A 24,375-nucleotide genomic window follows, 5' to 3' on the forward strand; every position below is an offset into this window, starting at 1 on the left:
TATATATACTGATTGTAATGTAATAAAATACAAATCCTTATATGAATGATAGATGGTCAAAGGTCCAAACGCTTAACTGATCCATGACCTGGACATGTGGTCAGTCCCAGAGTCAGCTATGTATGGTATGCGTAGTATATAATACATAATAACTATGGTATGGAATACATAATCTCTTTGTGTGTATTGCGTAATCTCCATACTCTGCATGCTTAGTAAACTGGTGATAATATTTTTCAAAATGAATAACAATGGGCAGTTTGTTAACTTTCTGAGACGTATTAATTCATAGTGGTACTGGACGGCTTTGTAATCTAATGTGCTTTTAATATCTGTGCCTTTTAATGTTTGTAAATTAGAGAAATATAATCTATATCATATGATACAACACTGCTACAAACAATCCTCAATGACCTAACAAAAAGTTAAACAAATACCTCTCTGTCATATTAGATGACATTATATTTTACAGGTCTATCTAATAGTCAGAGGAGAGAAATTTGATTGTCCACATTGTCAATGTTGGACTAAATGTTAGTCCTATATCCTACTTCTTTCTCGTCACGTCTCTTGCTCACGTTCATCATTGACTAATTGTGTAGCCAACTTGTACTTTGTCACAAACTACACACAAACACACACACACACACACACACACACACACACACACACACACACACACCATACAGATTGTCTCTCTGTTGAAGTCTACACATGAGCTTAACTTGGATTATAGATCAACTTAATTCTCCTCTGTTTTGTTGTTTCCTCTAAATTCCTGGTATATGATTCAGGTCCTGAAGGTGTAATACTGGATTACCTGAATGGAACCCAGGGAGCAGTGGATTTACTGTGACTGGTTTAAGCATATAATAATAAACCTTATTTATATAGAACTTTTTAAAAACAGAGTTTACAAAGTTCTTTGACAACAAAGCAAGAAAAATAAATAAATACTTAAAGCAGTAAAATGACAATAAAAATAAGTGAACAAGTTAAATAAAAGGTGAAAGGAACACGATAAAATCACAGTAAAACCACAATATCACATGAAAACAAGTCTATAAAAATGGGTTTTAAGAAGTGATTTTTAAGAACTACGTGCTTATTTAAAAGATGCATGTTGCGTGTAAACTTTGTTTTTGTTTTTTCTGTGCACCTTTAATGACCACTTGACCTACAATACGGACGCTAACGACAGACTCATATTATTTTGTTCTTGCTTTTATTTTAAAAGCAATTTTCTTAGTAAGTGGGTCAGGTATAAAAGCAATTATGCTAAGCTAACTTTAAGCCCCTGTTAAACAAAGCTTTGCCCTGTGGGCCATTTAAAATCACACTTAGCAGGACACAATAACACAATAGCACAATTTAGGTAATTACAAACCAGAATTCAAAGTCAGCAAATTTTACAGACATGAAAAAAAAACAACTGTCGGACTGCTGACTTGTCAGACGTTGGTCAGATAAATTCTAAAATTGTGTTTTCAGGCAAACCAGACACATTCATTATATTTAAGTCTGCCAAGGAGGTTGTGTTTTCCCCATCTGTTTGCTGGTTAGTTGGTTTTTAAATAAATAAGATTGCACGAAAACAGCAATTTCCTTTAAACTTGGTGGAGTGAGGTGGTATTACTCAAGGAAGAGCCCAGCGAATTTAGTCCAGGGATCATTTTTTGACTTTATTAAAATAGCAAGATCTCCCTCTGAATTAGTCTATTTTCCAAAATGTCAAAACATTTCTTGAAAAACAGCTCAACTGACATTCCTCAATGAATCAGCCTAAATCAAAGATCACATTTGCTCTTTGGCAAATAACTGGCGCAGACCAGACAACTGTTACGCCTTCATTGATAACATTCTCTCTCACAGTAGCAAGTTTGTTTGAAGATCAAACATTCATGTCGTAGTTAAACAATGACAATAAAACACAAGAAGTGCAGCTAAGATTTATAGTTTTTACAGCAGTGGAATAAAATTACACAATCATCTTGTTGCAACCAGCTGATCTGTTCCCGCTCAAGCACTTGATGGGAGCTGGTGGCCTCATTTCATATTTTTAGAATATGTCTGTTTGAGAAGGGATTGACGGCTAGACTCACTCGCATTCTTCCGGGGATATTTCCGTTATGTTTCTGATGCAGTGACTCATTCTTATTCCCGATCGTCCTTTTTGTCAGTAGTTCATGAGTCAGACACATTGCACACCATCCAACTGTGCCGTCTCATACCAGGGTGCTTTCACATGACTGCATCTTTAGTTATAACTAAATCAGTGGTACAAAGTTCCTTCTAGGTGGTGATATCATTGCGTTGGTTATTTACCAAACTGCCACACTTCTGCTGCACTGGGCCAACCCCAAGATTATTTGAGACGATGATTGCTGCCAGGAAATATTTTATTACCAAATACTTTACACTTGACACTTTCAGTCAGCCAGGCCCAGCTGTTTATTTCATCGGCAGCCTAAATGTGGCATAAGCAGACAGGAAATAAAGCTGATTTAACATTACGGATCAAGATATGCGCAAGCACAGTCGGTGTATTTCAGGATGTCGTGGAAATGAACTTACATCATATAAGGTGTTTCTGTTAGAAAGTTAATTTCACACAACTTTCTTTGCTACATAACTGTTTCTTTACAGTTTACAGACTTAGTCGTCAGTAGCTCTCAATGAATGCAAGTATACAAACTAATTAGACTGGACAAATGTGTCCGCCAAGGCCGAACAGTCTCCTTAAATTCAACCAAGCTGCACCAAATTTATCACACTCATAGACATCAGTCCCCTAAATGTGCCTGTTTTTATCAAATTCCATGAATTGTTCTCTGAGAAATCAAGGAAGTGTTGAAACACTGACAATGTTTAAGAAAGGGAAACACCTTTTCATTACAAGATAAATAAAGGCATAACTTAATGTTTTTCCTCTCATTAAATTCTGTTTATTGTTTTGTTTTTTATGTCTGTCATTTCTGTCTTCTACTAAATGAGACTGAGTGCTAAAAATCACTTTTCAGTTCAACACAACAGGCCATAGTTTGGGATGAGGCATCACAAGTACAGTATAGACAATACGTTGCTCCAGTTAAGAACCACTGTCATTCAAAATGTTCTATCAGTGCTAAAACTGCAACACAGACAAGAAAAAGTTTAATTTGCTTGGCAGAGAGCCAACCACTTACTAACGTGTTTACTGAATCATTGACTCTCTCATTACCTTCATATTAAGAGCATTCCTACAAAGTTATCAACGATCCTAAGACTTCAGTCATATTTCACACCTCAATGTGTCCACTGCACTACACAAATGCCTGCCTGTGACATTTGCAAGCATTAAGGTCGAAGGTTAAGTCAACATTAGTGAGCTGTTAAACTGTTTGCTGTTGCTTTAACCTCCTACTGTCAAAGCCAGGTCTAATTTTGGGTAGAGGGCTAAAATTATTCCTGATGTTTGCAGAGATGATCTATTAGTGTAGTCTGCTTTCTCCACCTGTGAGTTATCATCTGTCTGACTCTTTACTGTCCATCTCCCTGAGGAAATGGAATTGAACAGAGGGAGAAGGATCTTTAAGTTTTCACAAAATAGATATATATTCATATATTTGGATTATTGTAGCTATGATAAATCAAAGCCCTGGACATTTACAGCCCCACATTTTTTATCTAATTTGTATATACATCATCAAAGTGACCATGTTGTCATTACACAATAGGGCGTGTTCTCTTTTCATGTGATTCACTATCTTTGCTCAGAGCTTTGATGGTGACAAAACATGTCAGTGTCATTTTACACTGGTTCACCACAGTCACCTTCACAGTGTGCCATCATTACGTCATTACTTATCTCGTTATCATACCTCTGCTATTACTGTCAACACCACTGTTTGGGAAATTTTTTCAGGTGACCCTTTCACATGTTGACGTAGCTGTGCTCCAGGTGGTGAAAGCTCCAGTGACTTTGTGAAGAGTCAAACATTTTGATTTTTGCAGCAACATTTCCTGACTGTCTCAAAAACATTGTGACCTCTTTTCACATGAATGTTACAATTTCAGAACCAATTCCTTTATTATTATTTAATATGTAAACAGTATTTTTTTAGGTCTTGCTTGTTGAATAATTTTCTTATTCGATAAAAGCAATAATTAGAAGATTGTTGAATATGAGCGTCAACATTTCTAATAAAATATATATAAATAAATTACATTTCTGGTTAAATATATCAGATGCATGTCGTCAATCTTCAAATTTTGAGAGGACATCACAGAATACTGAAATTATTAATCACTTGTCAAAATTGCTATGTCTCCCTCACATGACAACTTTGAAATTGTTTGATTTATTGTCAGCGGCTGATTGTCACTTTTAAGAAATTGGAACCAAATCATGAATTTTGATTAGTTAATGTCTAAAACGATATATTTTTGTAAGTGTTCATGATTCATCAACTAAAGATTTCAACTCTACATTCAACAAGTACTGCTTCAATGAATTGCCTTGGATGATGTAGTTGATAGAGTACATACATAAACCCAACAGAACAGCTTTGAGCTTCATTGTAAGTACAATGAAGTAATAGCCTCTGAAACAAAGTAAACTTGAGAAAGTAAACAATTACTGTACTACAGCAGGGTTTACTGGTTGTCATGGAAGCCGGTCCCTTTGCTCTCAGAGGACGTTCTCATGCTCCAAACACAGCTGAAGTTAACACACACTCACACACACTAGATGCCTTGATCACCTAGGGCCAGAATCAGAGCCTGGGGGATTGTCAGCGTTGCTCAGTGACCTGTTGTGACCACCTGTTTCTGTAGCATTCACTCACCTTCCCCCTCGTGTTTTCCTTTCAGTAACCACCTCTCCCCTGCCCACTGCAGACCAGATGTGGTGAAGTAAGTGGACTCTCCTACCATCATTTAAAAAGCAACGCTCTTGTAATCAATCATGTTCTGTTTCGAGAAAAGTCTGAACTTGTATCTCATGTGATGTCATTTTATTTCATGTTTTTATTTATAGTTTTCTGGACAAGACCATACGATCAGCAGTAGAGCAGCACCTCTTTGACGTGGACCCTGTACGGGATCAAAGTTCAGAGGAGTGTGAATTAACATCTCCAAAGGTGACGCCAACTGCGCGACAGAGACGGCGACACCAGAGAGAGCAGCAGGAGGAAGGACTCAGACAGCGAGAGAGGAACGGGTAGGAGGATGGCATTGACATGAAGTTTGAAGTTGATAGTACCTGTCTTACAAGTATACTGCCAGAAACGATGTTCCCATTGGTTTATTTTACATACCCAATTCTTTGGCCAAACTGTCAGTAGATGCATTGTGGGTAAGATATGCATCAAGGTTTTGGCAAGGATTAAACATGTGTGTGAAAGGCCTTGACTGCAATTTTATTTTTTTAAACGTGTAATGATGATTACTATCAGACTTTTATTTATGTGTATAGCTGTACTTTGATTTTTTATTTTGGAGGAGTCCAATTGGCATTAGTGTTTCCTGTGTTAAACAGCAGTTCAAAGTGCTCGTTACAAAGTGCTCTAAAAACAAGATATTAAAGATGCAGATTTCTGTGTTATAAGACAACTCGGCATAAGAAATTACAGCATACAGAAGTTATCAGGAGATGTACAGTATTTATGCATTAAGTTATTTGAAGTAGAACATCAGAGCCAAGCCAAAAGATAACTACTTAAAATATTATTTCTTCCACAATTTATTTGCTTATTATATACAATTCGATTTTTAGGCTTGAGCAAAATGACATAAGATTCAATAATAACTTCTGACCTCAGTGCAATGGTTCAATTTCCAGTTGGCGTGTCGGTAAGAGTAAACATTTATAAGACTTCATCCAGCATAGGAAGCTCGTCCACTGGGAGATAGTACACTCACAACAACTGGAGTCATTGCAGTAAGAAGCTAATCCTTGTTGATGGAGAGACCTGGTGCAGGATGAGAGATCAGTGACTCGTGGATTAGAGGAGGACATCAGTCCAAAGACGGCAGGAAATGTCAACAAGAGCATGGACAGTAAATAGAATTAGCACCAAAACTAAACAGCACACGAGTCACTGGAAAGGGGGATAAGTAAATGAGGTGCCGCAATGACCTCGGCATTTAGTTCCCTGAAGCATTTCACCCGATGTCCAGCCAGTAAAGACAAATACCAAAGTGTGCAGCAGAGAGAGGAAGGTGGAAGGCACACGTTTAATTTCCTTACCCTTTTCTGTCCTGACTGACCACAGAGCTGCGTCCATCACGGCAGACACCAACAAGGAGAACATCCCGTCGAGCTGTTGTAGCAGCTCGGGCAGCGCGGGGGAGGACGCAGGCAGCGGCAGCGGCAGCGTGGACTCACAGGGAGGCCAGGCCGCTCGCACTGAGCGAACCCCCAAACCCAGGAAGTCAAAACACAGTCCCACGCTGCTGCTGCTCAAAGACAATCGGGATGCACACACAGTGAGTCATGACACCTTCTCTCCTCAGCTCCTTTTATTGTTGCTGTTTTCTTCCTCCGTTCTTTTAGTCTGTGACGTCACTCACCGTATTGTAGAAAATTGTGAAATTGATTATAGATTTAGATTGTCAAAGGATTCAGCTCAAACCCCTGTCGTCATTGTCTCTGGCTCCGTGCAAATAACAGTGTGTTGCAGTTAACAAGAATTACTAAATGGAGACGAGTTGGAAGATGACGGGAAGCCGTGCAGCAGCCTAATGGCTCCCTGCTCGTCTCATTGTACACAGGGATGTAATATGCAGCCTGCCACACTCATTGTTAACCACTTTTCCAGGAGCAGTGCAGATGTAAGGGCTTTCGTTGAGTGAGCAACTAGCTGCAGCTTTTATCCAGTTATTAAGATCCACAAGACAGCAACCTTCCAGCTCTTTGTGGTGATGGTATTCGAGACCACATGTTCCAAAGTGCTGGTTTTGTTAAGCGATCAGCTTTTGTATCTTGTCGAGGATACAGTAAAATATTTCTTTCATGTAGAATATTACTTAAATCGTTTATTTAACTTTTTTTCTGAATCCTTAGTAGTTTTATTTATTTTAACAGATCCTACCAGGGTTGGCCAGCATGAGAATATATGTATTTATACAAATGTATACCACCTGATAGACAACAGGTAGACATTTTTACGCTATTTCTTATAAGGTACATCTTAATTATCTTTGGCTGCAAGATTGTCAAATTTTGGTAATATCAGAGGTTTTTATCCCTCCACCACGTGCCAATCAAATTGGCATTTTGCCATTTTTTCAAGTAATTCTTATCCTTATTATGATATGAAAATTTCAATTCCGACAGAAATTTGTTCATAGCACCAAACAAGTGAAAAATTAGAGCAACGTGTGACTGTATCGGATACTCAGATTTGTTCTTCTTCATTTGTCTGTTTACTTTTTGAGCAGAAAGTTTGAGACTGTTTGAGATTTGCCAATTGAGATTAACCATAAAAACGTCATGATATGATCATAGGTTCCGCATCACTTTCCCCTAGTGTACAAGCACAGCCAGATAATAAAATCCCCGGTTTAAATGAGTCATAGCTAACAGTGCTGTGGTACAGAGAGAGTTATTTACAAGGAGTGTGAGAGAACTGTGAAAGTCACGACGAGGAAATGGTGTGAAGCCTGGAGCTGTAGTAACAGGATCCATCTCCACACTCTCCTCTTCCACTATAGCTGCGTGTTAGCAAGCTGGAATCTGATGTGTGTTAATGTGAAGATCAGCTGCATGGCGAGCTGCTCTCCACCACCCCACCGATGGAAATAGACTTCTTCAGTTCACTCTCCCACTCACGGAAGTGGATCTCAGAGCTCACCGGTGTTTTTTTGTTTTTGTGCTCCCTTCACCAACCCTGTTATATAACAGTCTAGATGACACACGATGCCTTGTCACACATAGGGGGGTATACAGGGTATGCGATAGCTGGCACTGCATAGCAGACTGGCTGGTTGACCATTGTGCTGAGTGGCTGACAGCAGTGCTTTGACGGGAGTGAGTGTCTGTCGGTGTGAACAGCCGTCTCTGTAAATGGGAGCTTGTTATGTCAAGAGCCATCGAAGGTCATCAGGAGCTCTGCAAGCCTGTTTTTGTCGTGGTGCTTTTCATTGTAAACAAAGCAGAGAGTTTCCATATGAACATTATAAACAAGGTGGTTGATTCTGTGTGACCTTTTTGACAAACTTCAGCCATCAGACCCCATTCATGTGTGATATTGTTTCAGGGTTTCCCTTTAAGATCTGAAGTTAAGGCTTTAGTAAGTTTTAAATATGTTAAGGTCTTGCTTATGTTAACGTTCATTTCAAGTTTCAAGAGTTTATTGTCATATACGCAACAATTACATTTAGCAGTCGCTGGCAATGAAATGCTTGGGTCACAGACTCTCTTCTAGCACTGCTCAGAATATTAATAGCTTACAATCTAAAGCTACTTCCATTGCAATTAGAGCCTAGTTAAATTTTTAGCATGGATGGTTGAGATGCTGCGTACAGTTACGGTGTCATGCCTTCACATCTGATTTATTCTTTTCTACTTTCTGTGCTCGTATGTTCTGTGTTTTACTATGAATTTATGGCCGGTTTAGTTAAACCTTATAATATTTATTAAGCATTTTATGGGTCCATGCCATGTTAATTATTTTATTTGTGTCTACTGATCATTTATAAGATGTGCCTGTGCCACACTTCAGACCCCTAACAGCAACACATAACAAATAACATAATATTTTTTTCAAAGCCAAAGAAATCCAGTCTGACAACTGCCCCCACACACTTGTGGCAACAGACGAAGCTGCCAAATAGTGTGGCATCAAAGGCAGATGCCTTTGAACAGTGTGGCAACAGGCAGTTAGCTGTATCACCTTTGTGCATCCCTACTAATGTGTGATATCTATAAAACACCTCAGTATTTGTCTTTTTCCAGGTAAAGGAGTGCGTTGATGAGAGACCTGGACCAAAGCACATGGATACATCTCAGACTGGGTAACTTTCTTAACTTGATTTCTGAATAATTTAAAAAAATGTCATAACAAGTAATGAATCGCTTCTTCTCACCACTTTGACCCTTTCATGTAAACCCACAAACTGTAGCAACTGTTGACTAAAAGTTGGTTTTACACTCGCTACTCTGTTTGTGTTGATGCCTGAAGAGATCTGTATGTCATACAGTATACTGAGACACACTATCTGATAAAGACAGGCAGCAGAGATATACTGTTTATATATCTACACAAATAAGCTGCGCATGGGTTCCTGAAGCTTCTGGCAGATAAAACTCTAACATGTGTTTGGTTTGACAGAAGCTGGTGTGTATTCAGTTAAAGACTATTTACTGAACTGGTAAAACTGTCTGTTTTTTTCAGGTATGGCATTTCAAGAAAAGATGGTCTTCCTTCTTCTCCACAGGTAAGATCAAGTTTAAAGTTTCTCTCATATCAGTCTTTCTCCAACAATTTCCCTCCTCCTTCCTCTTATAAAGTGGATCTACTTTGACATCCATCTTCTACTAATACCCGGGCTGGGGCTCAGGGGATACGTCCGCTAACCGGGAGGTTAGGTGTTCGATTCCAAGCTCCTCCTGCTCACATGCTAGATAATGAAACCCAAATTGCCACTGACGGCTGTACCAGCAGTTTGTGATAGCACAGCATTCAGTAGCGCTATATGACAGGATAGGAAACTATAAGAGTTTGGATCAGTATGATTGTTAGTCAGGGTTTTGTGACTCTCACATTAGTCACATACAGTTGTTTTTAAATCATCTATTCGAGATATTGTTGGAAGGATTTACTATTCATTTGGAAAAGGGTTACTATGGATGTAGACGCTAGTAAACAAGTCACCTTCTCCATCTGCTCGTCTCCACTTTGAATCTTGACAGCTGAACAGAATCTGCTCCACTGAACAGAATCTGCTCCACTGAACAGAATCTCACGGAACAGAACTGACGTGGTGAATCTTTGACCAAGCATTTGTTAAAGTCCAGATGGATTTAAGCAGCAGCTCAGGCTGCAGCTCTGCCACCACCACACTGTGCTACTGAGCGGCCATCTGGAGCCGCCATGGCGCCTTTCTGGGTGCAGCAGCTTCTCAATGGTCATTACTGCCCAGGGTGCAACAAGAGCATCACACAGACATGATCGTTACCATCAGGCGCTCTGTGTCTTCCTCTTCCTGAGCAGCAGTTATTTGGATTAATTAATAAACTGATCCTGTCGGTATCGTGACCTCATCCTCTGCAGCAGACTTTTAGAATATTGATTTATTCAGTGTTAGCTGGTCTATGTTAGTTTGGTTTATGTATTCATGGTATGTCATTTTTCTTTGACCTGAATGCACTGCTTAATGTTCATGTATTTAAAAATGTATATTTTCTTCTCAGTTAAATGTTTGGCTGCTTCTCTTGCTTTCGTTTTATTGCATGTTGGTATACACGTATGAGGGTTTTGGTCAGCCAAAATAAGTATTTTCTGAAACTTTTTTTGACCTCTACAACATTTACAACATTTTCTTAATTTGTAAACACAGCTCTAATGCTTAGGTCTTAGTGTGTGTCACAATATGTTTACGATTACTGCAACACTGACATGGGAGTTATAGTGGAATTGGTTGTAGGCTAGCACATTCATTTCTCTTTTTATTGTGACACTGACCATCTGAAAAAAAAAACATATTGTCGTCGTTTTTGGAAACTGGATATGCATTGACACGGCTTGTTGTTGTGAGTGGTGATGGTGTTCTTGAATCATTGAGTTTTCACATGCACTTTATATGTGCATGTGTTTTGAAAGAAGAGATGTTGTGAGCCCTTCTGCATGAAAATACTGTGGAGAGCAATAATGCACCATGTCATCGGTCAGGGAGCTTATGTCTGTGTGTGTGTGTTCAAGGTTATGTGCTTGTCTGTGTGCCATCTCAGCAAAACTTTAATTCCACCATTTGTTTGTACACTGTGTGTAAGCGGCCAAAACACAGCTTAATCATTGTCTAATGCATCCACACACACACACACGCACACGCAGAGCAACAGCTGGACATCTCATGATGATGTAATCGCGGCTCAAGTGAGTGAGTGAATACAGCGGCTGATGTACCAGGGTACAGTGTGTATCGTGTGTGTGTGTGTGTGTGTGTGTACCTACAGTGTCTGAATTGTATTTGAACCCAGCATCTGTCCTCCTGTTAATCCACCGTGGTTCTCCTTAGAACATCTTAAACTCACGTCACATTGTGCTCTGACAAACTAAATGAATCGACACGATGCTGCAGGTGATGAGCGGATTGATTGATCTGCTGAAAGGTGTGTGATTAACTCATCGTCAACTCCAAGTGATGAGGACATAACAGGTTCTAATTGATTCACAAGTGCAGCCTGATGAGGAAAAATTTCCACATATTAACAGTCTATTACGTGATTAGATGTTGCTCTTCTCTCAACATCTCTTTCCTCTGAGACTCATTACAGCCACAACATTCACCCTGTAGACTGATCTGAGTCAAAGCCCATTGGATCCTTTTTTTATAATTGCGTGATGAAAGATGAATAAAATCTTAATCTGGGAATCTGCACACTTAATTTAAATTAATTACTGTTGATTAACTCTGAATGAGGTGCTAATTGTCATGAAACCAACATCTAGTCACGCTATCTATCAAAACTGTTAATACTTAAGCTAAGTGTGAACGGTTATACTTCACCTTTGAAACAGTAGTTTCAACTACTTCTTAAAATCGCTCTTTAGTACCTTAAGATGTACTTGTGTGAATGATTACATTTAACAATGGCTGAATTCCATTTTGCTGCTTCAGTGTCCTGTGATCGTGAATAACACTGACACATGAATGTAACAGCGCCTCCATTAATGATGATGATTAAATGTCATATAAGGAATGATGGAATTGAAAAGAAACTTATAGGGGAGAAATATTAAAGATACACTTCATGTGCATCTCATTAAGTTAATCATCCCATTGAATTGTGTCTAATGTTCATATCTAGAGAACATGACCCAACCTTCACATTAGGGCTGCATGTTATCTGTGGGGGGGGGGTTTCGTCTGGACTTTTTTAAAGGATTATGTATGTGTGCGTGTGTAGATCTGCGGTAAGGGGCTCTTGATTGTTGATCGAGTGAGCTGGTGCGGTATGTTCTTGTTCGTGGGGGGGGGGTGGTCAGTGATGGTAAGTGCTACTTAGGGGAAATTTCTGTTATTAGTTGGCCACTGTTCGGCACAATCTCTCTCTGGCCACTAATCCCACTTTGTGTCCTCTGTTATTCACATCACATCAGAGTTATTTCCCGAGGAACAGCTGAGGAGACGTGATAACTCCCTGTTTTTGTCCTTGTCCCCTGCACTCCAGCACAAGAACACACACACACACACACACACACACACACACACACACACACACACACACACACACACACACACACACACACACACACACACACACACACACACACACACACACACACACACACACACACACACCTGAGACTCATTGACGTAAACCTGCCAACAACAACAACTTAGCGTCATGAACAAAAACAGCAGATTCGATTGCACGCCTTCCTGTAAGTGGTCTGTGGCATTTTGGAACTTGTAACAGTGTGTCTTGATCTGTTTTCCCTAAAAATAGCTTGGTCCCACGCCCAGGCCGAGGAAACAGGACCCTATGGGCTCAGTGCTTAGTGATGCGTGGACATGATGTTAATACAGGAAACATGGAGTGTGTTGTTTCCCCCAAATTATTTACATTAAACCATAATTCGACAACGGAGCTTTGATCATGGTAAAACCAAATGAGTTTGAGGGGAAGTTTGAGGTTGGAAGAAAGTGATGGATGATTGGTAAACATGGAAGAAGTGATGGGACGTGGAGGTTTGCATGTAGTGTTCCTGCTCTGAGCTGAAAGTCTGCAGAGAGAGGGAGAGACAGATAAGGGGAGAAGCAAATCACTCAGTCAGCCTACGTGTGCTGGCTCACAATCTGTCTGCTATTTTTTTTTCTGTCCTCGCTCACCCTCCCTCCTTTCTTAACACCCCTCCACCCCTCCCCTCTGCTCGCTCTGCTGTGGAACAAACAAGTCGAGAGCGGCGCTCGGCTGGGGAATATATGCATGTCAGGCAAGGGAGAGGAGAAAGCCAGGCGGGCTACTGTAGGGAGAGAAGAGAGAAGAAATAAAGGGAGGGAGGGAGGTAGGAGGGGGTGGGCTGAGGGACTCCGGTGGGCAAGAGAGAGAGGAGGCAGAACAAATCTCCTCCTGCTCTCTCACAAACAGCCAAAGACAGATGGGCGGATGTTTTGGCCAGCCGTGGCAGCCAATGGCGAGTGGGGACCAGCCCCCTCTGCTAGGGCAGGGCCAGTGTGAGGGAGTGTGGGGCTCAACTTAAAGAGTGTGTTCACAGGCTGGCCGTCGTTGTTGAGAGCTCTTCTCTGTTCTCTCATGGTTGTGCAGACGTTAAGGATGAAGATCCAGGAGTCGCCTGTCTCTTGTGACACGGGGAGGGTCAGCAGCGGAGAGGTGCGGGACTCGGACTGCGAGAGGACGAGCCGAGACGATGTCCCCCGGCTGGACCTTACAGCTCTGACCGAGGACGACAACTGGGGAGGTGAGGACTGTTGTTTTCCTTTTTCTAACATGCACTGCCTCATTTGTAAATAGGTCTTAAAACTATCTGGACTACACACCTTTTTATACAAACACAACCCACACACTCCTCCCTGCAGCTCTGCACATGGGTTTCTAGGTAGCAGCTGCACACATTCTGCTGCCTCCTCCTCCTCCTCCTTCTCCTCCTCTTCCTCCTGATGCAGCTCCTTCTGCGTCTTCTGCAGGATTTAATTGTAAAATATCCTCTTAAGTTGTCTGTGGCCACCTATATCTGGAGGGGGAAACACTCCTTGGCAGCTTGTTTGCTCTGTGGGCGAGATAAGGCAGCGCTGCACACAGTTTGTTTTGTTGGCGACCACATGGGAACCTTGTGTCCTATAGACATCGAAGTTTATGGCTCCGCCTGTGGTTTTATTTAAGGAGTAAACAGTGTTTTTTTTTACCAGGATTTATCACTTACTTGGCATGCGTGTGTCAGAACTGTTTACAGACTGAGCTGCTGCTGTAATTCCCAGTCAAAATCAATCATTAAAGGGGAGGTGGAGTGGTGATATCAGTGTAGCTGTAGAAACTTGGCTTTCACTGAGTTGAAATGTTCAGTCTTGTGCCATTTGGAAAAAGTGTGGTTGCATTTCCTGAGCAGCTCGTGTTTTCTCCGTGACTCCAGGAATAGTGAAGGTGATGTCCGTACTCATGCACTCGATAACAGCTTTGCACAAGATCAAGTTTAAATGGAACTAATGAAGTATGCTCGTTTAATTTATTGATGCAAATTCATCAAGTGTCATTACTAATGCAGAGTTTGCAGAAAAAGCCACGAGCATTGCATTATTCATACCTTGCTCGGTTTTCTGTTTGACCTCTTTTTGGCTTTGTTATTAGTGTGTTTGTTTATGCAGTGTTGGCATTTGTGCAGAAAGGAAACCGTGCACAATCGAGACTCTGATTGTTTTGTTGGGACGTTGCGACACAGCGGAGGAAGGTGTAGGTTTACTGGGCGGTGGAAGCCAAGCATTTTGCAGAACTATACAGGAATGAAAACCAACAGGTTCACGGCTACAGCCAAAGACAGTTTAAAGACATGTTGCAGCAAGCGTCGGTCCTCTCTCCCACCCCCGCCGCTGTTTCCTGTTTGATGTGGCCCACAGAGCAAAATAGTTCCATGCAATAAATCTCTCAACTTCCACAGCCTCATGTTTGGAGCTTTTACAAGCGAATGAATGCTTGGTGGAGCTCTCTAGTGGCCAAATATGATACGTAAACACAGGCAGAGTCTGTGATAGGGTTGTTGTTTTTTTCGTTGCTTTGCACCATGTGGGAAGTTGTCGGGTACTGAAATGTTGCATCTGGATTACAAAACTTCTTTAGTGTGCACAAAGGTGGGTCGTGGTGTTGTCGCTCCGTCACTGTGGCAGATTGTGTCTCTGTGTGTGTGCTCTTGTTATTAAAAGATCATTTGCTCAGAGGGAGGACAAGGAGGAGGTGACCTGTTTGTTCAGGAAACCTACAGCTCGGTCACCCGCTGATATGAAGACATTTGGCTTCTTGTTATTTTCAGGCCTTCCTGTACATTCTGTCCTGCGTATATAACATTACACCCAGAGAGGACGCCACAGGGAGCCTGCATCCCTGGCTGAGCCGGAGCCGCTCAGACAATCAGCATCTCCTCTTGAGGACAACTAGTCTCGCCATAGCACGGACTGCAGCTATGATCAAGCATCGTGCAAAGTTGAACTCTGAAGTTTATTCATCTGTAAGGAAGTGGGTTTTCTGGTTTATAGATTAGGGATGTGCGCCCACTGTACACACTGTGTTAGACTGTGTAAGTGGGCATCAGGCCGTGGTGTTAGACCTTTGTCCCAGTACACTCTGCGCCAATGTCTGTCATGGTGACCTGATATCTGCTGCTGCTCTGACAGCGATGTTGGAAACACATTAATGGAGATTTGAACAGGAAGAGACACATCTCATGTGTTGTGAGTCAGGGAAATGCATGTTATTTTGATGCATGCTGGTCCTTTGTTTTACCTCTATTTCTTGTTCATTCCTTCATCTTCTTTTCCTTTTCTTTCGCTTTTTTTTCTTTTCCTCCAGAGTCTTCATTCTTTAACGTCCCATTCCTTGATTTCAAAAGCATTTTCCAATCAAGTTGTTGTGATGGTAAGTGTTGTGTTACATCGCTATTTGGCAAATAACATAAGAGCAAGAAAGCAAGGAAGGCTTATGTGAATGACCTTTTCCTCTGCATGGCAACATGCTTGAATGATCTGTAACACTGTGGCTGAGTGTTACACACACACACACACACACACACACACACACAAACACACACACAAACACACACACACACACACACACACACACACACACACACACACACACACACACACACAACAACCTTTAGTGAGAAGACAAACTGGCATGTTTTCTGTTTCATTAGTCCAGTTAATCCTGAACCATCAGCGGGCAGTTGATTTAAAGGATTAATTTCAGATGCCATGGAGCCGGACTGTCCGACTGCACTGGTCTGAACTCTGAGCTCAGATAATAAAGCAGAAAGAAGTTTCACCTGCCGCTGTGAGCGAGCTCGAACACGCCAGGCAGCGACTACTTGATAAACTGCACGTACATTGAGGAGCAGGAGGACCCCCGGGACTCCCACTCTGGAATTCGATCTAAGTCGCTCCATCACACCACAGCTAAGACAAATATGCACTTGCTGTTTTAGACTGGGTGTGCATATTATCTAATACCGTAACTGTTTACACTGATGGTCGGTTTCCTTCGGAGCGTGTTTTCACTTCCTCCATCCTTTTCTACTCTGCGGTATATTTCTAGAGTCCACCAACACCTGATACTACATCTCTCTCGTTTTCCGTGAGATCTACCTTTATTTCTCCTGCTGAGTTTCATGAGTCGGCAGTTTCTTTGGAGTTTTCCCTTCTTATTATAACAGCGAACGCTCTCATGCGCACGTGCTTGAACAGACACATCTTCGTGGGTTTACCTTGTCACCACGCTGAGTGGAAACTAAATCACTAACTCATTACTGTGCCTCTCAACATGGGTCGCGCCCTGACATTATCCCACAGAGAGCAAGACTTTATTAATAGCCGGAGGACTGTCAGGGGGATCTGCAGGACTATATTCACCAGACATAATTATTGCCAGAGTGGAGACTGTAACCAGGGGTGAACAGCGAGGGGGGGGGGGGGGGGGGGGGGTTCCAACCCACAGCTTCAGCACATCAGAGACTGTCAAGTCCCAGATGAAGTTTTTAGGTTTTAGAGAAAGAGCCCAGTGACTTTCACACAGTCGGAGAGGATCCACGATGAGAATCGAGCATAATGTTAGATGTGTCTGAAACTCTGTTGCCCGGCTTTTGTTTTCGTCTTACTCTTAACTTTTTCAAAACACACCAACAATAGAGTTAAATAGGAAAGTGAAGGGTCTGTTTTGGATTTGCTCACAAAATAACCCAGTTTTGTAAATTAACTGATTTCTCTTTTTTTTAACACAAAATAATCTAAAGCTATTCAATAGATTTGTTCATTTGCAGAAAATATAGACGGAAGAAAATGATGAAGATGATCCTTCAATGATCTTCAATTGCATGTGTGTTTGTGTTTTTCAGAACCCGTCCCAGCGTACTCATCAATGCAGAGGGAGAGCATGGACCGCGAGGAAGCTCGGCCGTCCCCTCACGCGGGGGGGCGAATGATCCGCCAGCTGCTGGAGGAAAACAGCGACCCCATGCTGTCCCCTCGCTTCTACACCTACGGACACTGCCAGCAGTACCTGGACGACACCGAAGTTCCTCCCTCACCGCCCAACGCACACTCGTTTGTCAGGTAGGACACGTGTCTGGGTTTTGTATGTCAGAGAGGCAAGCACAGGGAGAGTAACATTAACGTTATTTATCTCTTCAGTCGCAGACGGAGTTCATCGCTCGGCTCCTGCGACGACGAGAAAGAGGAGATGACCTCGGCTCAGCTCACAAAGAGGGTTCACATCCTGAAGAAGAAGATCCACCGATTTGAGGAGAAGTTTGAAGATGAGCGAAAGTACAGGGTGAGTCATAAAAAAACAGCGGTTTGTCGTCACGAGAAGAACCAACGATGTGATGCTCACTGAGACGCAATGTGACTCAAATTATTTCCAGACCATAAACAAGGTTATCCACTGCCTGAGTAGAGAGTGATGACTCATTGGAATGAATTGAAAATAGAGAGTAGAGCTCTGCACTTGTTTGTTTACAAGACCAATTTCCTTATGAAGGGGCTGATTATCCCACACACAGCTCAGAATTAAAACAGTTATGTTCATTGCTGTTTTATTTTGAAGGATAAATCTGTTTTTCATGTGTTTCATTTCTTTTTTCCCCATCCAGCCCTCCCACAGTGACAAAGCTGCAAACCCAGAAGTGCTGAGGTGGCAAACTGAACTGTCTAAAGTTCGCAGAGAGCTCAAAGGTAAGACACAAAAATATTCAAAGCTCTTATCTTTCACGAGACGATTGGAAAAAAAGAACAAATCTCATATGTAGTTTGTTCCCCAACAGAGAGCAAGCTGATGAAGTCAGAGGAGGACCTGCCGCCGCTGACCCGTCAACGCAGCAACACTTTGCCCAAAAGCTTCGGCTCTCAGCTGGAGAAGAAGCCGCAGCAGGAGAAGGTGCCGAAGCCGCCGGTGGAGAGCACGCTGGAGAGCATTCTGAAGAAGCTGCAGGAGAAGAGGGAGGAGGTGAACCGGCCCGAGGACATCAAGGTAAAACCCAGTCCACGTCACCCACCCGCACGCATGGATGAAAAACATGTCTCTAGGGCAGAAGGGTTTGAATTTATGATGGTGCTGAAATGTTAATGTGTGTGGGCGGGGACTATTGAGTACTAGTTTGAGTTTTAGACGTAAGGATTAAGGTTAAGATGAGATGAGATACGATAGGTTATGAATTTGCCATTTAACTGCAGCAAAGGGGAAAGTGAAAATAGAAATATCAGTAAAGTCATAAATGAGGAAAGCTACAATAATAACCCAAGGAAATTTAAAACACACAAATCATATATACAATATGAGATGTTAGGGAACGAATGTACAAGTACAAAGCAACTGAGAATGAACTCGGGTCATTTCTAAAAATGTGCTGACTCACCTCCTGCCCGCTGCCGACAGGATATGACCCGGGAGCAGATCGGAGCAGAGAAGGTCGCCCTGCAGAAAGCGCTCCTCCACTACGAGAGCATCCACGGTCGACCAGTAAGTAAACCTCCACCTCCACCTCCACCTCCACCTCCACTCACAAACACACAGCACGCTCCATAATCCTGATCTCCTCCTGGCATCGGAGGCCAAAACAGAGAGAGAGAGAAAGAGAGAGAGAAAAAACGCTCGATTGTGACCCAGAACTGAACCAGAGGGACCCGCTCTTTGTTTGATGTCAGACCAATTGTAATAATTGTGTTGTCAAATCCCGACGAGCATTGTTGTATATCAGGAAGTGCAGCTGACCTTCCTGTCACCTCCGCCCCCCCCCCACCCCCTCACGCTGCGAGTCCCAGTGGTTTGTGTTCGATGACCTTCACGCTCCAAAGAACATTTGCAGCGTTGTGGTTGGCCGATGTGGGTTAGCTGTCATTTTGTCTCATGTTAGCGCTGCAGCTAGTTAGCTAACAAGGTGCGTTTGTTTCCGCCTCAGGTCACCAAAAGTGAGAGGCAAATCATGAAGCCGCTGTACGACAGATATCGCCTGGTCAAGCAGATCCTGTGCAGAGCCTCCACCATCCCCGTCATTGTAAGTATCCCATCTTCACCTCCCTTCCTTTTTCCCCTCCTCCTCCTCCACAGCTGCCCGTTTGTCCCGCCGCTCTCCGACAAGCGAGCAGCAGATCATCGCACCGCGGCCCACGCGCTGGCAGACACGTAATCCCAGTTCCCGAGGCAGCCGTGCCACAGACGTGTTATCCATCGCTCCAGTTCTCTAAAGTCCAGCTTTAGTTTTTTTCTGTGGATCATCCGTTGGTAAAGGAGCTCATAGGTGGCAGAGCGAGTTCACAGGAAGTGAACACACGCGTGGTGGAGAGAGGGTCAGAAAATGAAAAGCTGGCTCAGACTACATTCAGGATTATTCATGAGACTTTGAATATTTATTTCAGGTTACGAGAAATAATTCTGCCTGTGAGAGAGGAGTGTAACCGCTTTCTTCTCACTGTTCTTTATACGTAACGATTTAATAACCATTTTTATTACGTAAGCTATGATCTGCGTTGTGGACCAACAGTATTATATAAAGCACCGCCTCTAATCCTCATCGAGCAAAATGGGACAGAGGTCATAGATTATTCTGAAAAGGTTACGGTGCAGTGTTTTTATTATAAAGTCAGGTGCGGTGTTTCTTCAGTCAAAGGCACAATCATCGATCTTTTTTCCTGCCTATGTTTTTACTATTTTATAAAAACTTTGCTTTAAAGCTTCGGTTTTATGCTGCATTAGAAGTTGTAACGTCAGCATCTACGTTGTCGCCATCCTTGCCTTTTAAAATCTGAAGCATAGAAAGTAAATGAGTGAAACAGCGGTTTAGAGTCCGAGGTCGGTGGTGTGAGGCGTGTTCTGGTTGTGGGCGTCGCAGCGTGGTTAACTCCTCCTTCTTGACGCTCACCACAGGGCTCCCCCTCCAGCAAGCGCAGAGGGCCGCTGCTTCAGCCCATTATCGAGGGCGAAACCGCGCTCTTCTTCGATGACATCAAGGTGAAGGGCTGCCGTTGCTTCAATAATCAGTCGTCAGCTCCCCCCCTACTCGCCCCCCCCCTCCCCTACTACCCTCCAACTCCCCCTCCCCGTTGAAACCCCCCCTCTAATGAACCTGATTGCTGCCTGTTGATTGGCCGGTTGCCTGTTTCCTGCCACAGTAGAGAGGCATCTGTAGAAATGTGGAATCAGTAGCTGGATGGACATGATGTTTGAATCACGATGAAAACATAGAAATAGAAAACGCTAGAAAATCAGCTTGGGTCTTATTTTTAACATTCATGTGGAAAGGCCGTGTCTAATATACAGAGGTGTAGCAATCAAGTGTTTATTTTGAAAAGGACAAGCAGTCACTATCAGTTACCATCAGTTATAGACAAATCATGACTTGCAAAATATTGATCTGTAACCAAGACAACTTGTGTTACATTCTGCAGCTGCCAAACATGTAGAAATAGTATTTGAAATGCAACTACTTTGAAAATATATAAATCACGATTTATTCACATAATACTTCAACATAGCTTATCTGTAAAAATAAGAATTGATCCACTTCTTTATCTTATCGAAGGTTTAGAATTTAAATCAATCTACAAAAATAAGACCCAAGTTTTAGTGAATCCCATCGATCCTTCAGGTTCGTTAACTGTGATCATCTGCAGTGAAACCAAATCTCGGCTCATTATTTAACAGAGTGTTTGAAACTGGTCATTTTCTCATTGAACTGTGTGTTTTCCACTCGCTCATCAAATCCATGAACATTTTAATACTAATGAGCAAAGAATCACACACGAGGACCAGTGAAGTGCATTTTGATGCTGTTCCCCCGATGATTGATGACTAACAATGCACGACCATCATGCACTGGGAGCGTTTGAGCCCGGGTGAGGTGCGGCCGTCAGCTGGCGTTCCCGGCACGGCGTCTAACCTGCGTGTGTCTGTCCCTGCAGGAGGAGGAGGACGGCTCCGAGGACGACGGCGACTCCAGGACTCAGTTCACCGTGACCGTGCGGCCCGACCTCAGCACGCTGGGCTTCCTCGACCACATGGAGGAGGAGGCGGACGGCTTCATCTCGCCAGTGGACGAGCTCTCGCCGTCTCAGAACACAACGGACATGAGGCTGTCCAACCTGCACTCCGCCAGCATGTGAGTCACTGGAGAGGGAGAAGAAGCACAATGACACAAACTTACATGTGTTTTATCTGAATATTTCCATTTAATGCCACCTCATTCTTATACTTCTTCTATCTCAGAAACAAAAAGTTGCAGAACAACATTGAATTGATGGTTGAAGATACTATTTAATTTTTACATTAATATTTAACAAAGAAAACATATCTAAACCAAAATTTGAATGATTATTTAAGATTAAACTAGTAATTTAAAAATGTATTAATTATTTTTCTATTAAATTAACTGTAAAACACAGTAACTTCTTTACCAAAAAAGCATGCCAGCATGTGAGTGACTGAAGAGAGAGAAGAGGCACAATGGAACATTCACGTGTTTTATACTTCTTCTGTTTCAGCAGCAAATGTAGTTGCAGAACAACATTTATTTGATCGTTGAAGATACTATTTAATTTTTAGATTAATATTGAACACATAAAACACATTTTAAGCTGATGAAATTTTATGGATTATTTAGGATTAAATCAGAAATTTACAAACGTCTTGGTTTGGGACATCTGCAAAAAGCCATATAAACTTATTTATTATTTTTCTATCCAAGTAACTTTTGATCACTCAGTTTATCTTATATTTCAGCCTAAAAATCTAAAATGATAGAAAAGCCTGTAAATATTTGATTCTTCTTTTCTCATCCATTAATCATCTCATGACCCCAAATTGAACTTGATATTCAATATTTAGAATCTGATGCATCTTTATTCATAATCTAATAATGATTTGAGCAATAACACAGTTAAAAGGACATTTCTGCTCAAATAATAGTTAAAATTTTTGACATTTAAAGTACATGTTTGCTTAAAATACTAGTACTACAGTACTTGTTCTCTGGCAATATTGGTACTTAAAGGATCCGAGTATTTCTTCCACCACTGTCTCATCACCTTTAACTATTTTAATTTGAGATATTTAAATATGTCCTCTCTCTCTGTGTCACAGGCCGGAGCTGGTGGAGCAGCTGCAGGAGACCAGAGAGGAGAAGAAGAGGATCCGCAAAGACCTGAAAGAGTTCGAGGAGCAGTTCTTCAGACAGAACGGAAGGTGAGAGAGAGGAGAAGAAGAGTTTTTTTCAGATCCGGTACCTTAATGAATGGTGGCTTTTACACAGCTGAACCCGATTCTCAAAGTCTGTTGTCTTCCGCCCACGACTTGTTCCCATAGGAATGTGCAGAAGGAGGACCGCTCCCCGCTGGCAGTGGAGTACAACGAATACAAGCACGTCAAAGCCAAGCTGCGGCTGCTGGAAGTCCTCATCAGCAAGAGAGGGTCGTCCAAGCTCATCTGAGGAAAAACGGAAAAGAAATAAATGACGGACCGTTGTTTAGTGTCACACACACAAACACATCTCACCGCTGCAGGAGATTTTCCTTCTCTGCCGCCATATGCGCTGCTCGTGTCTCTGGACGCAGCCTGTTCGTCCGTTCTGTCGAGCACAGCTGGCGTCTTCCTCCTGACGCAGCAGGAAGCTGCCGACCCACGACTGATCCAGAGCCGCCATGACGTCCACTGCTTCATCTGAGAACTTCTTTCACCTTCACAAGAGACTTCAGCAGAACACACACACATAACCTGATCACACCTGTACTGCTAATAATTTATTTCTATTCATTTGAATATTTTTATCTGAACAGAAGTTATTTTCCGCGCGCTTTACTGTAGAAGTCTTAAAATAAATAACTTGTAAGTCAAATTAAATAGAAAATTCCTGCTATTTTTAAAAGAAAGATTTTGCGAAGATCAAGAGTTGTGTATTATTTTTGTAAGGGAGACGTTACTATACTTGTATAAACTTCAATCGGCTGAACAGTTCGCTCTGAACCGATCACTTTCTTTATTTCCGTTCGGACCGTTATATGATGATGTCTGAAATAATCTACTGTTGCTTCTCTGGAAGTTAAATTGAGTCTTTGCTCACTAAAAGAAGTGGTTTCTAATTCCCCCACGACCCAAAGACACTCAGAGAACAAACCGAACCAAACTGGTTCATTATATTCAATAAAAAAATGTATTTTTCTTGGTCACTGGTACAGAACTAAACATTTGACTGTATATTTATCTATTGACAAGTTTTTCCGCCCATTTCCTTTGTGTCAAATAAGCTATTTTCTCTTCTTGAATCACTGGTATGTTTGAGCTCCGAACTGAGGTTGTTCTGAGACGAGGACGGAGGTGGTCGCTCCTGCGTCTCCTCCTCCTTCTCTCCAGAGCTCCTTCTCTTCTTCTGTAAATACTGATCACTATGTATGTTTACATTTCTGTGAGCAAGTACTTATTTCTTTTTTTTCTCCAAAATGGATGATTATCAGTGTGAATTTGGTTTTTGCTGAATTCAAACACTGGCAAGGCTTAATGAGTTTTGAGTGTGTACATTTTAGTACATAAATTGTATTTGTATTTTGTACATATTATGAATGAAATCATATTTTTACTGAACTCTGGGCTGTGTGCATTTCTTTGTGTGAGTGAGTAGGTGAGAACTGGTTTTGGGGCTGAAGCTGTTCATCACTGATTGATTTAATAATTATTTTCTTAAATGACGTAGTTTAGTGTATAAAATGATGTATTCATGTCTTGATATTTCTAAAACTATAGAAAGAGTTTGTTAAAATCAAAACTGCGTCAAGCAAGAGGAAAAAAACATGGGGGGGATTACATATTGTTTGTTAAGCAAAAGTTGTAAAAAGATAAAAACAATGTTAAGATAATGAGCATAAAACCAAACGGAGCATAAAATCGCACTTTTCAACCGAGTTTTTCTCACTGAGGCAGAAATGTAGGAAACTTCTTTTGTTTACACTTTTATTGTTTAATTG

The 24,375-nt window shown here is 41.8% G+C and overlaps 1 protein-coding gene across 1 annotated transcript in view; it reads left to right on the forward strand.

Annotated features, from left to right (window-relative positions):
* The window catches only part of fam13a (family with sequence similarity 13 member A), a 49,399-nt gene extending 25,404 nt beyond the window's left edge, over positions 1-23,995 (forward strand). The window contains exons 10-25 of the mRNA XM_061088305.1: positions 4,852-4,893; positions 5,018-5,200; positions 6,255-6,468; positions 8,939-8,997; positions 9,378-9,420; positions 13,475-13,628; positions 17,265-17,481; positions 17,560-17,701; positions 18,021-18,102; positions 18,192-18,397; positions 18,803-18,886; positions 19,326-19,421; positions 20,291-20,374; positions 21,325-21,521; positions 22,502-22,603; positions 22,724-23,995. Coding sequence (XP_060944288.1) covers positions 4,852-4,893; positions 5,018-5,200; positions 6,255-6,468; positions 8,939-8,997; positions 9,378-9,420; positions 13,475-13,628; positions 17,265-17,481; positions 17,560-17,701; positions 18,021-18,102; positions 18,192-18,397; positions 18,803-18,886; positions 19,326-19,421; positions 20,291-20,374; positions 21,325-21,521; positions 22,502-22,603; positions 22,724-22,847 — 2,029 coding nt within the window. The 3' untranslated portion in view covers positions 22,848-23,995. The remainder of the gene's footprint in view (positions 1-4,851; positions 4,894-5,017; positions 5,201-6,254; positions 6,469-8,938; positions 8,998-9,377; positions 9,421-13,474; positions 13,629-17,264; positions 17,482-17,559; positions 17,702-18,020; positions 18,103-18,191; positions 18,398-18,802; positions 18,887-19,325; positions 19,422-20,290; positions 20,375-21,324; positions 21,522-22,501; positions 22,604-22,723) is intronic.
* The last annotated feature ends 380 nt before the right edge of the window (positions 23,996-24,375 follow it).

Source organism: Limanda limanda, chromosome 2 (assembly GCF_963576545.1).
Source record: "Limanda limanda chromosome 2, fLimLim1.1, whole genome shotgun sequence".
NCBI classification, from domain to species: Eukaryota; Metazoa; Chordata; class Actinopteri; order Pleuronectiformes; family Pleuronectidae; genus Limanda; species Limanda limanda.